Source organism: Buceros rhinoceros, unplaced genomic scaffold (assembly GCF_000710305.1).
Source record: "Buceros rhinoceros silvestris isolate BGI_N320 unplaced genomic scaffold, ASM71030v1 scaffold22463, whole genome shotgun sequence".
NCBI classification, from domain to species: Eukaryota; Metazoa; Chordata; class Aves; order Bucerotiformes; family Bucerotidae; genus Buceros; species Buceros rhinoceros.
This window is the reverse complement of record NW_010403460.1, coordinates 70,974-85,342: the sequence shown is the minus strand read 5'-3', so window position 1 is coordinate 85,342 and position 14,369 is coordinate 70,974. Positions and strand designations below refer to the sequence as shown.

General features: G+C 37.6%; 1 protein-coding gene across 1 annotated transcript in view; it reads right to left on the bottom strand.

Moving 5' to 3' along the window:
• Window positions 1–874: 874 nt before the first annotated feature.
• The window catches only part of JAK2 (Janus kinase 2), a 48,199-nt gene continuing 34,704 nt past the window's right edge, over window positions 875–14,369 (bottom strand). Inside the window, exons 18-24 of the mRNA XM_010133030.1 lie at window positions 13,792–13,928; window positions 12,416–12,605; window positions 11,365–11,489; window positions 6,853–7,025; window positions 5,568–5,685; window positions 3,701–3,814; window positions 875–1,095 (exon numbers count right to left, since the gene is read on the bottom strand). Of these exons, the coding sequence (XP_010131332.1) occupies window positions 988–1,095; window positions 3,701–3,814; window positions 5,568–5,685; window positions 6,853–7,025; window positions 11,365–11,489; window positions 12,416–12,605; window positions 13,792–13,928 (965 nt within the window). The 3' untranslated portion in view covers window positions 875–987. The remainder of the gene's footprint in view (window positions 1,096–3,700; window positions 3,815–5,567; window positions 5,686–6,852; window positions 7,026–11,364; window positions 11,490–12,415; window positions 12,606–13,791; window positions 13,929–14,369) is intronic.

Here is a 14,369-nt window from a genome sequence, read left to right as displayed (position 1 = left end):
ATTTGCTAGATCTTTCATTCTGCTTTAAAAAGTTCCCGATTTATAGATATGCTTACGACTGCATGAAAATTACAAAGATGGAAAGAATAAAAGAGCAGCATATAAAAGCAGTATGTTTAGCTTTTCGTATTCAGAAACAAACTGAAGACACTGCCTTGTATAAAATGGCATAATTTCTACTTGTAATCACTGTGCCTTCAACATATAAAGAGAATCTAATACTCGGCAGAGGAAAAGAGTACGCAAAACTGAATAACATGTTTGCTGTTCCATTTTAAATTAATATTTTCACATGGATAAGTAGGTTTTCTAGCTCTTGGAATTAAGAACAATTTGCTCCCTTTTCCTCAAAATACTTATGAGTACATCACCCAGCCTCTTATAACTCTTTGCATGTATTGCTGACTGGTAACTGATTCAGACAGGCACATTAAGAGTTTCTGGGTTACATAACCACTTCTATTTGGTTATGCACAGAAGCCATTTCTGCATCAACAATAAAAAAAAATTATGAAACTGTATTAACACACACAAGCCCTTGTGCAATACACAAACCAGGATGCCAAGTCACTATATACTCAGTGTGAAAATACTTCTAGAATGCTTTCCTGTGCATCTCCACTTCAACAATGAAATACACTCTTTTTATCCCTTAATCTTGCCACATTTTAAGTCACCTCTTTTTTTGCATTGCCAAGTAAGGCAAATAATGGTGTTGTAGACTAACCATACATTAGATTATTTTATTTAGAAAAAATAATTTCTCTCTCAAGAATTTCAATGTGTTCTCATAGTAACAAATATATCCTGATAAAGAAAACCAGCAGGATTCCTCAGCATGCAGGTTGATACAGGTTGAGATTTGCCACACAGATTTTACTTCCAGCATAATAAGATGCACACTTGTACATATGTCAATTATATACCGCAGACCAAGTACTTTTTGTTCTGCATTCCAAAACATCTTCTGAAGGAGGGACAGAGTTATCATCCACCCATGTTGTCCCTTATATGATCCACTCGCTGAGCAAGATCCCTAAAGGTGGGGCGCTGGGTAACATTATTGTTCCAGCATTCTTTCATGATAGCATAAATCTGGAGAAAAAACAAAGAAAATTGCTGGTAGGTAAATAGATGCTACAAATAGTTAAGAGTTACTCTGAATTAGTCCAAAGAACGTGCAACTTTACTTTTTACTTCCAAGCAACAGTGGCACAGGAGTGTGCCAAAACTCATGCTGTACCAATCAGTTTATCTTCTTGATTCTAATGACAGCAAGAAGTGAGGATAGCTAGCTCTGCAGAAGTCCTTATTATAAAAGGAGATTTTTTTTTTTTTTTAAGGTAGTATGGAAGTTCACTCAGCTAGTTTTTGAAACTTTAAAGAGACTTATTTTGCCAAGTTTTTATCTCCTTACTTGCTCTTATTTTTTCGAAAGCTCAAAAATGTTTACATTTTTGCATTTACATCTGAATAAAAAAGTCAGATTTACAAGGATAACAATTCTCAATTAAGCTTCCACTGCAATGTTAACGTCTGTATATTAAATTCTTAATTATTCTTCATATATAATCAGAAATAAGCCAGAAAAGTTATTGTGCAAGCTGAATCCACTTCTAGTAGAAGTATATTTAAATGATTTTTGGAAGAGATCTCCATTACAATAGGCATTTGGCAACAGTTTTCTCTCTTCCCAAACATGTACCCAATACCTGATCACAAAACAACTTGCTAAGCTCTTCACTTGTACTCTTCTCACTAATTCAACCCAGATTGTTATTACCAACTTCTCATATTTAGAACGTTTTACACGTTACTTAAGAACAACCTGCACAACTCCCAGGAAAAACAAAGTATCATCAGTTCCTTATATTTCAGCAAATCAAACTCCTGCACTGGCCAAGCTGCTCAGACTCAAGCAGCTTGTATGCTACGAAGTCTTTAAGATGTCTGTATCTGTAATGACTGGCCTTTCAGGATCAAAACAGGAAGAGCACAGTTTCTGATAAAAGAGAGGCATTTCCATCCTGCTTTGATATGTGAAGAAATGTCAGAGACATTGAAACCTTTGCATTAGTTTGGACACAGTTTCAGTAAAACAGATTATTTATTATCTTGCACATATGACATTCAGGTTATCTACAAAATCCCAAACCTTTGCAGTTCAACTATTGCTGTACTCATACAGACAATGCAAGAAAGGTTACTTCAGAGACTTCTCTTTTGATTCTTTGTAGACTATTTCTTCCCCCATGGCCTCACTGAGCCACCTGTACCAGTCTTTGTCTTCTCTTCTCTGCCACACCACTTGACCCTGCTCTCTTCTTTGTCTCCCGTTTTGAATTATTTCTCGACTTATTGCCAAATGTGAGTTTAAAGGGATGCAGCAATTGAGCTGAGCTGGAAGTTACACGTATTAAAAAGCATAACTATTTTACCTTCTTTCCCTAACAATTCACCTACCTAGCCCTACCAGTTTGACTCAAGATGAAGTGCACCCTGTTTTGAAGAACAGAGCTACAAGACTTAAAAGCAGTATTAAAGTATTTTTAAAACATTTGTAGTATTAGCAAAAACGAAAGAGCACTGAATTAACTCATGTGGTCTGAGGGTGGCTTTACATACACATACACTTCAGTATATACAAAGAACGTGAGTATAAATCTGAAGGCCCTGAACATAAAAAAATCTGAGTCATATACTTAAGGGTGCCTCAAGTCTGCAGGTAGTTCTTGGCTGAGAATACTTGAGAGTGAGTAATGATAAACATGGCTATTCCTATGCTCAAGGAGGGAAGGGCAAGAGAAGGAAAACAATCAAGATAAGGAGTTCTTTAAATCTTGGAATTAATGTGGAAAGACCTTAAACAGATATTAAGATACTTCTGCTAAATGTTACAGACTTCAAAGGAATCCTCAGTTGTTGGTGTATCTTTCTAGCAGAAATTAGAACTGTGAAAAATATGCTACTCTCTCTGGGAAACTTAGCAGCCAAAACCCAGCTGCAACACTATCGTGTGGGAAATTATATCTCTAACTAGCCTGTTTGATTAACTCTAACCAAAACAGTAGCCACGTGGGGACTAACCCCTTTTATCCAATTATAGTGCTTTAAGAGATGTGTGCTGTCTGCGTGACAGAGACACTATCCAATCACCATGTAGCTAGTCGGGTGAACAAGAGTCTATAAATTGGGATGTATTGTAAACAATAAACGGGTCTCACTACACACCATATTGGCATATGAGTGATTCGTCCGGCTCCAGCGAAGAGCCAGCCGAGAGCTGGTGGGCCCGCCGTAAAAGAATAAAGCACGAATAGCTACACTCAGTTTACAGCTTTCAACAAGAATTTCTATATGGGACTTCCATGGAAGAAGTTCTACATACTAATCTCACTGCTCTAATGAATTTCTATTTTTGAAATAGAAGCTTGAGTGCCTAGTACAGCAGTCAGTCATAACGGTCCTGCTTCACGTATTTAGAAAGACTAAACTGTGGGCTCTAGAGGTAATGTAATCCAAAGAATCAGAAAGGAAATGTGATCAGACCTATCACGTCACTGATAACAGTACAGCCATTCTGCTTGTACAAATGCTTCAGTAATCCAAGCAGAACAGAACAAAAGGTTTGCATTTACCAGGTACTCACAGTGACTGAGCACCTTTCAGAATATAGTAACATGTTAATACAATACTTCACCTCATCAGGGCACCCATCTGGTCTTGGTAGACGTCCATTATTCTTCAAAAGCTCTATCAAATGAAATACAATCATCTGCCCTTGTTTATCATTGCCAATCATGCGCATGAATTCCTGAAACAGAAGGCAAACTGTCATAAATAATTTTTAAAGGAAAAAAAAAGATGCTGCAAAATTATTACCAAGGCAAAAGTTTTATAATAATAAATAAGAATAAATAGTATAGTATATAAGAGTGATAACATTATAAATTACAAGTCCAGAGAACGTGTCAATAATTACAGGGGGGTTTTGTGTTTTGATAAAAATAGGATGATACCTACACAGTTTAAAGCAATAAGTAAAAAATCTTGTTAAAACATGTTGATCACGTGATGATTAATGAGTTTTAAAAGGATAAACCTCACAGCTAATCCTAAAAAGCTCCCTGAAACTTTAAAACAAGATCTCGATATTTCAAAAAATCACAGTCAAACAGAAAACAGATAATATCATACTAATATATTAAAAAAAAAAAAAGTTAACAGGTTTAAGCAGTAACTACAGGCCAGAAATGGTAGCATAATTAAAGCCAGAAAAAATAGCTCAGATAAATCTTGCTATCGAAAAATCAACAAAAGGTAGATTGAAATCTCACTCAGATGGCCAGAGATCAAATGTACTAATTAAAAATAATTTCTAAGCACAATATAAAGGAATTATTTCTCCTCCAACATTACATAAATTTATTCAACAATCCTTGACATGAAAATGTGAAACTGACGGTAGGATATGCAAGTGAGCTAAGCTGGGGAAACACTGTATAGACGTAAAGATTACGACAGTTAAAGAGACCACTTTGACCAACTGGTAAAATTAACTTTTCTTGATACATACCAATATGATAATCAACTTGATGAAGTGGTGAATGCACATGTAGAGTTGATTTATTGAAAATAAATTCCACCTGAGCTCGTGACTTACTCTACCACTTTCCATTTTATAATCCTTCTGAAGTAGAACTCGGGGTGCCCACAGTGTTTATGTTATTACGATGGAAGAACTGTCCCTGCCTTGGAGTTCTTCCTTGATAGGTTAGTCATTGTATCAAATTACTAAGATGTCCACTGAATCAATGCAGAGATTTTCCTAGCGCATTTTTGCCTATTATCATTGCTCAGCTCTGAAAACTACATTTGGAAGGACGAAGACACTGACTAAGGGGAAAGACAGCTCCAGTAAATATGAAAGGCTCAGCTCTCCTTTGTCTGCAGAGGACAGCTACGTGTAAGACCCTGAATCTCATTGCTAATTGGAGAACTGTTATGCAGTGTACAAGTAGTGTTCTTGTCTGTCCACTCCAAATTTGTCTTTAAAAGTGCCTGTCAAGAGTCTGCAAAAAGTCACTTGCTTTCTTTCTCCAGCTTCAATAACTTACTAATTTGGGTTCTGGTATCATAACAAAATTAATTCATCTTATTTAAGCCAACTTAATGTTTACATGTTTGGCTCAGGTTTGGAATAGCATTAAAAACGCATGTCATGTTGCAATGAACCCATTTCATCTGGGATTACTCTCCACAAAAGACAAGCAAGAACAATCTATAATGAGAGAAAACCTGTTAAAAACAGTTAGGAGTTACAGGATGGGTAAGATCTGCATAGACTATCAACTAATTTTCAGATTGCCTTTCCTTCTTACAGCTTGATATTAATACCTTTTAGCATGTTGCTGCTTCTGATCAGATGCTGCCTCATGAACACTAAGGTATCTCCAGAAAAGAATCAGTAAGTATCAGCCTATTTAGGTACAGGAACAACCAATATATTTTTGAGAAATTAAATAAATAACCACAAAGCTTCTAAGAAACGTTAATGATGTACTTACAGCTGGTGGGCTTTTGCTCTTGTCAATATATGTGAAGAGTTCATACAAGACCACACCAAAACTCCACACATCTGAGGCCACAGAAAATTTGCTTTCCGTCAGAGATTCTGGAGCATACCTGCAACATACGATAAAAACACTGATCTGTGTAATGTGAGTCTTTTTGGTTTAGTAAGACTGATTTTTTTCATTAAGTGTTTTCATAGGCTACCTTCACTACTTTCACTATTCTTTCAATAATAGTTAATTAGTATTGAAAACAAAAAACACTTCAAACAAACATAGTTAGTGATAACTATATCGAAGTTTGACCATTTTTGAGCAAAATTTCTAGATTTTTCTTATTTGTAGTGTGACTAAACAAGATTTTGATGTGATAAGGCCTGGAAAGAATAACAATTATATCCAGTAAGCATCCTTCCACCACTTTCAGTGAGCCTTGAACTGTGCTCCAGGTACTTCTAGACTTCGGTTGTACAACTCCCAGTAACTCCTACTGAGATGCTACGTTGTATTATTTATCCTTTAGGTACGGGCCTTAGGTAAGGCAGACTAAAATATAGACTAAAATCACACGTATGCAATGCCATTCTCTTTTGCTGCCAAGACATAAAATTGTTTTTATCACAGTTATCTGCTAGAGTATTTTCTAAGGTATTCCTATGTCTTTGCCAGAACAAAAGTATAATATATATTTTACATTCTGAACATAGTCTACCAACTTCCATTTCATAATTCTTCAGTCTCCCACAGGCTGTACGGTAAGCACAGCTCGTTGAAGCATTACTGTATTTCAGAGTAACTTAGACCTCCTCCGGAAGTTCAGTGTCCAAACACAGACATCTGTCCAAATGGCCAACCCATCACTTTATACTTGCTAATTACAGTCTGTGGAATTTAACTCGACTTGGTCAACAGAGGATCTATCCAACAGATCTCAGCTAGATGTCATGAACGACCAGTGTTTAGGGAACCAAAAGGTCCAAAACTTTGAAAACATCCTGGGGAATGAGTCCTTTTAAATTTCCTTTATCTTTGGATATCTTTCCTGTTGCATACTATTTCTTTTAAATATGTTGGTAATTTTTAGGTTGATTTTTAAAAAATATGTTAAAAAGTCCTACATGCTGCTCTGTGAAGTGAAACATCATGTACATGACTTTCACAATGCTGGGCAACTGACTTAGGAGTTTGTACTTAAAAATTCCACAAGATGCAAAACAATTGGCTGAAACTGCAAAAACTGAAAACCTGCCATGATTTCACATACCACAAGAAGACTTACCAAAATATAGGGCTTTCACCAGGTTCTTTTACTTTGTAGTATTCTTTGTCTTGTGGCAAGACTTTTGTCAATCCAAAATCTCCAATTTTAACTCTGTTTTCGTTCTCCACTAGGATATTTCTCGTTGCTAAATCCCGGTGCACATACCTTTTTGTACCCAGGTACTCCATGCCCTAGGCATAAAGTTCATAAACACAATAGGAAAAGAGTTACTTTTACCATTAAGTAGCTGCACTTTCCCTAAAGGGATGAATTAATCTCAAAGTTAAAACCGAACACAAATTATTACCAAATTGTTGTGCTTGAGCATTTGTCTTCTCTGAGGAATTACTTTTTACAAGTGCAGGGACATCCCTTAACTCAAGGGAGACAGACTGAGCACCTGTTAGAGCCAAGTGTATTTTGATTATGTAGCTAGATAGCTGCAATGGCTCCCTTCTGTGGCCAAAAGCAGTTTGCTAGTGACAGACAGAAGGAAAACAAAACTTGGGCTAAGCTACATAGTCCAGAGCAGATGAGGAGACTATCCTGTTCACCCATTTCATTTGCTCTTTTTGCTTCACTTTGTGCACCTTCTTTCCTGATTGCTTTATGAAACTGAATATTATGATTCCTTGAATTTAACAACTGTTCTCTGTGTTCCCACCTGTGTGTCTTGTTTCTCTTCTACATGGACCATTACTCACTGTTCCGCTTATTATTATATTTCCATGGGTTGCTGTAACAAAACATTGGTCCAAAGTCATGAAATCTTTTGTTGCGGATGAGTCTTTCTTACCAATGCACATAATTCTTTTTGCTAACAATGACATGTGGAAGAAGCCAGTGTGTGTAGTGGCATTACTAAAAAAAGGTCTTGCTTACACAGCAATAAGTGGTAATCAGAAGCTGACACTGCACAATGTCAAGAGATATGTGTCTCATATGTGAAAGGAAACACAAAGCCAGCAGTCAGTTTCAGAGTGTCACTTCTTCAACACAACTGAAAAGCTCTAAGTTATGCTAAAAGCATCACTGAACTACTATTAATGCCAAAAGATGTAGTTTTCCCTTTTTTACGTTTTTTTTAAGTGAGAAACTTCAGAAATAGTTCGACTCCAGAGTCCAACCTTCCCCTCAGGCTCGTTACCTCCTCGCACCGGTAGGTGGCATCGCTGTTCGCTCACATCCCGTTCCAAAACCGTTCAAAGCCGCCCTGTTCTTTATCACCCACACCCACCCCGCCCCCGTTGTCCTGAAAAACACCGAGCCTACCTGTGACAGAGCGAGACTCCCGATTTTCTGACACAACTAGTCTATGTAAATGCTATAACTTTTTATAACTACTACATACTCTACTGAAAACAGTCATACCTCTTCAAAGAGAGACAATTAATTGCAATCATGCGAATTCTAAGTGAAAATCACAATGTGCCACTATTCTAACAATGGAGTTGAGTTTGACTACATGATTTCAAATGTTTCTATCACTAGAGCTGGGCTTTCCAGCAAGGATACCCGAAGCACTTTAATTGTTAAGAGATGGAAAAATAAAATTATTCTTAGCTTCTTCTCCGATCACCCAGCATTAACAAAATTCAGGGTCAAAAGAGCAAAAAAGAACATTCCAAAAATCAGATGCATGGAGGAGTTAACCTCCTTATTTGGCCATTCTACTGGATTCTATTGGATCATTCTATAGGATTCTTTAAAGTTGAATATAGAGTCCTATTGCTTGCCACCAACCAAGCTGTCCTAATAGCACGTGCTGCAGAAGATGACAGCTGCAGTAATTTGCATTACAGAAACATCACCGCTAGCAAATGCCATCTCTGGGAATGCTGCTTTTCACAGTATGAGATATGCACAAAGCAAAAAACACCTAAGTCAGAAAGCCTCTTCCAGTATAGTCACAAGGAACTAAAACACAGGAAGCTGGCAATCACACTCATTTTAACCCTCACGTATGGGCATACCTTAATTTCTCTTATACATTTGAGAGAAGGGCAGCAAGGCAGAGGGAGAAAGGTATTTGATTAAAAAACCCAAAATAACAGAGTGACAGGAATGCACAGCAGAATGAGATCTGAGATGCTGAAAGAGCAAACGTTGCAAGAGAAGCAAAACCAGCTAAAGAATGGAGGGAAATGTGATCCGCTAAAAGAAGGTAAAAGCAATTAAGATTCCATTTCTGTAACATTAGGTACTCACTGTTGTTTTTAATTAAGTTGTTTTAAAGTAACAGAACGCTGCAGATTAGAGTGAAATCTTAGAGCAATCACTACAACCTCTGCTTTGCAGGTCGTACAGCAACAATAGTGCAAAGCAAGACAGATACACTGCAATTCTTAGACTTTGCTTCCTTTAGAAGTGAAGAAAAGATACTTCTTTAAGAGCAAGTCCTACGTGCAGACTTCCCACACTCCCATGCTGAGTGTACCCATTCTTTGTCACATGAAAGCAGGATGTTTTCCCACTGAAGTATCTGCAGAAGGCGTATTCTAGTTCCCTTCCTATTGGCTGGTGCTTGGTACTTACGAAGCAGGCATTTCATGCCCTATTTCGCTTTTTCATCACCACCCTGAAGACTGTAGTATTTCAGTGTTCCTTTATGTGTACGTACACACACATATTAACAATCCGTTTGTTTGTACCTTCTGAACATAGTTCCTTTCTCAAGTTTTCCTGCCATACTTGAACTGCCTGCAAAGGCCAAAACCCACCTTCCAGTCCTCCTATTGGATACCTCTCTTTCAGAGACCAGGGTCCCGAGATACGTTGCCACTGTTGTTCCTTCACGCTTTGGATAAGGCCTGAAGACTTAGATATGCAAGCCTCACAACTTCCGATGACAGTGAACAGGGCAGGCACCTTATGACCCATGTGGTCATAGGCTGAGATGGCCACAGAATAAAACAGGTAAGTGGCCGCAGCCTTTGCATGTTCAAAAACCCCTGCTGCACCTTTATTCTAGGAAAGATTCACTGTCACCACCCTCCTAAGATGGTACTGGGCATTAGACTCTTCCTGTTCTTTGCCTAAAAGTTGATTGTTTTCAGTAGCTGAACCAACACTGAAAGTTAGTTTGTTGCAGAAGTGATGCTGAGAGAATTTCTTAGGCCTTTTACTGGAGAATGCTTGTTTTGAGACACAGATCAGAGGGCTTTTTAACCCTCTCTGAGTAGGTGGTCACATGTTCAACCTTCCTCTCTGTGACAAGACTTGACTTGCCACAAATGTGTGAACATTTTGTTTTTCAACCTCATTGCTTGCCCATTGAGGATATTTTGCTGGAGGCCCAACAACCTAGCCATGCTTCAGTGAAGCCCGTGAACAGGCGAGATCAGCTGCTAACTGCGTGTGCACCATCCTTCTGTACTTGGACCATGTTCAGTAGGTGCCAGTTTTACTGAGCCAGTCCAGTTTCAAGCAGTGAGCTATCAATCTCTGTTTACTAGATGAAAGCTTAAATGCCTGGAGAAGATCTTGGTTTTGGCAGGCCCTCTCCTGCCTGATCCTTGTTAGACCTTTTCTGCGGATATTGCAGAAGGAATGCCTTCAGCTCGGATTGCGGCAGGGCACAATTGCCAGACATAAGAATATCTGTGGGCTACACACCCTGAAGAATACTCATTAAGTAACCTACTGTTTGCATGTCTTTGGGGAAATAAATTAAAAAATACTTCTGGTATGTGCCTTGATGGTGTGTGTGTGTGGGGTGACGACTTGTCTCTTCCCACTGTTCCCTCCCCCCACTTTTTCCCCCCTTTCCTCAAACTACCAAACATGCAATGAAATCTGAAGTGTCTGCAGTTTCTTGTATTTAAAGCTGTAATTATGTAATTTATTCTGTAATGACAGAATAAAACTAACATAGGCATAAGCCTTTCTGAGGAAATAAGCTATCACAAAAATCAGATGTTTGCCCCTTTTTTCAAAATTTTATGAAAGATGTTCAGTACCAATCACTGAGCCTAGCAAATAATTTATTAGAACTTTGGACAAGTCTATAGCCGCTAGTACTTCATACAGAGATCATATATCTTTGCTCTTTCTGCTCAACAGGCTAGTACTATTTATAGTTTAAAGTAAATTTCTTAAACATATAATAGTTTTATAGATGAATATTCAAGTTCTGAAAAATCTACTGATGTCATGCATGATTGGTCTGGGTGAGTATACTAACTCCTGCAAAATTTTATTTTAGCTCTCATCAGGGAGAAATAAGGTTTCAATCCTTCTGAACAAAATATAAGAAAACCATAAAATAAACAAACAAAAAAGACTATATTCTGCTTTAGTTAGCAGGCAGGTCAGTCTTGGCATCCGGTACTAACACACTCAGAAGTTTGTCCAGTTCTGGAGTATATGAATATATATTGCTATTTTTTTTTAGGGTTATGTGGTGCTAGCAGTCCAACAATATTATGAAAGATACACCAGAACATCAAATGATGGTTTTTCTGGAACAAGTAAGACAAGACTCCAGAGACAAAAATTTGCGGAAACTTTCAATCATCTGAAACTTCCTACCTTACATATCTGAGACGCATACAGCAAAAGCTTCTTGTGGTCAAGCCTCTCCTTGTGTTTCTGCAGATAATCTCGTAAACTTCCATATGGTAAATATTCCATAATTAATCTTAGATTCCTACGACCTTTTACAACAACAAAACATACGCTTAACTTTTTCATTCTTTTCCAATGACAACTTTTGAAATACAAATACTTACAAATGTCTATGAATAAAATAGAAAATAGTCTTAATAACAAAAATCTAATTTATTATATGTATATCACTATGCAATATTTTTACTATATTAACTGCACTTACTAATTAAATGCCACTTATTTAAACACAGCATTAACATGGATATGCTGCATCTACAAAATATCACTAATCAAGATGATCTCATCAATACTTTAGCTACCATTGCTAAAGCAAAGCAAAGGTGCCACATGTATATCTATATTTACTTAGTACCTCATTGCTGAGATGAAGCACAGAATGGGAAACTCACATCATCTGGTCAGGCATTATACCATCTGTAAAAATTTAGTCTGATTTTGAACCCAAGAGTTTTCTTTTTACAGTACGATCCTGGTCAGAACCCATGCTTTAATTAATCAACTTCAACAGCATCAACAATTTACTCAAACACATTAGCTTTCAAAACTTTTTCCTGATTAGCCTTTTCCTGTACAGGCTGTACAAGAAATGGTAATATCAACTCTGGGACACCAAAATGAACTAGAACCAACAGCAGTTACAAAACGGTTGCATTTTCCCCACTTAACCCTAAATTTTCTAGGAAGACTTTCATGCTTTAAGTTAAATAAACTGAGTAACTAGTCAAAAGAGTATTTTCTCTAAACCAATCAAATTATGCAATGAGTTGACTGAATAAAATGTTCACCTTATCCTGAGAAGTAGTATATGACAGACGCTACTTCCTTTGATTTGTACTCTAAGTCCTGTTAAAGCTAGGACAAGTCAGTGACTTTGACCCACACTCACCTCTGTGAATTTGACTGTATGCATACTTCGGTGTATACCTGAAGGTGTACTCAATATAGCACATACCTGCGCTGTAGCATACTCCTTTGTATTTAACAATGTTGTCATGCTGCAGAGATTTAAGTATTTCAATTTCTCTTTCAAAATCCCTAAGGTGCTCTTCTGTGCTATGTTGCAGCTTTTTCACAGCCACCACTTCCCCAGTGTTATCCTGCAGTGGGTCATACCGGCACATCTCAACACTGCCAAAATTTCCCTAGATCACAAATGGAAATACTTGAGTTAAAAACAAGTCCACATCGTTATTTCTTTCTTAGTGCTTGTTCATACTGCCTCAGTGCTCACTGTATTAGCATTAAGGTGACCACAACTAAGTGAATTGCAACAAAACCTCCCTGAGAGGAAAAGTGTGCAGGATCACAGGTAACAGTTCTATTAAGAAAGATGTTCTAATGAAGAAAACAAACAGCATAGGAGGAAGTAAGCACAAAGAGAGGGGGTGATGTCTTAATTTTCTGCCCTTCTTCACAGACTTCCACTTGCACTTCCAAACATCGGTTGGCGTACTTCTTTTACTGCACTTGCCAAACCCCCTTCATTTAGGTTCCTCTTGGCTCTTCCTCTGTTTCTTGGTGGTTCTTCCCCCATTTATGTCAATGGTCTACCTTACTCCCTTTCTCTGTTTATGTTTTCTCTATCTTCCTTTATGTAGCCATCACCTACCACTCTGTTCCTCGCCCTGTGCTATGCTACCATTATCAGACAACAACAAGACATCTGCAAACACATGCACTATTTTGTTTTCAGGCTGGCTTCCACTGGTACTTGGAGTCAAAGGAATATATAGCTATCATGTCAATAAAAATCATAAACCAGCCAGGAACCATTCTGTAACAAATGGTGCTTGGTGAAGATCCACCAGCTGCACTTAGTCATCTGTCTAGGCACTCTTTCATACAGCCAAGCTGCAATGACTTGCAAAGCCAGTACCAAACGCTGACTTCTAAAGCCTAAAAAGTTCAAGACCTACATAGACCCCAAAGACATTATTGACTTTAAGGACTGCATATTCAGACTTCTCAGAATATGCATGGACAAAAATACCTAACCTCACTAGTTTATGCAAGACTGCTCTGAAACATTTTTGAATGAATACAAAGTGTAACCAAAATAAAATAAAATAAAAATAAATATTATGTCAGATGCTGCTCTGCATTACTGAAAAAGATTTTAGCCTTTTGTCATCACTGGATTCATTGTAGGGATCAGCTATCTTTCTTCTACCTAATGATATCATGAAACTGAAAAATATCTAAAAGGAACTGCACATTGTGGTCAGATATGACTGAAATTACTAATTTCTGTAACAGAAGCTTCAATGTAAATAATGTATATGGGTCCATCAGAAGAGAACTGAAAAAGATCATTTTGAAACAGTCTACCTTGCCAAGTTGCTGTAAAAACTTGAGATGTCTTTCTTCAAATTGTGTTGGGTCCCGATCTTCAAAAGCACCAGAAAATCCAAGTGCCCCAATTCTCATATTTGGCAACATATCACTTTCTGTCAACAGCTCGTAATCTGAGGGTTAGGAGGAAGAAGAGGAGAGAGAAAGGCAACAGGAAGCACAGAGAAGCAAATAGGAGAATTAAGAAACTTATTACAGTCATGGCATGTTCAACTTTTTTATGCTTGGCACACCCCAGACTCAGTAGCATATTAACAACCACCTTAATTTCTATATTGTAATTTGCAGTCAAAGACAAAGATGTATTACAAAAACAGCCAGATAACTTCTTGACTTGTAACAAATCTTGCTTTCATTTCCCAACGATCTTTTCTGCAAGCCTATCATGCTTCAAATTTAGCAAGTGTTGTGGAACAGCTCCACTACTGCAGAGGTGAGAAATTTAAACTTCACAAGGGCTTGTGATAACATGTGTCTTCCACTTGGAAAAAAGATACCTATTTATTTTACTGAAAGAAAAAAGAAAGACAGTCACAAACATAACACACTTGGAT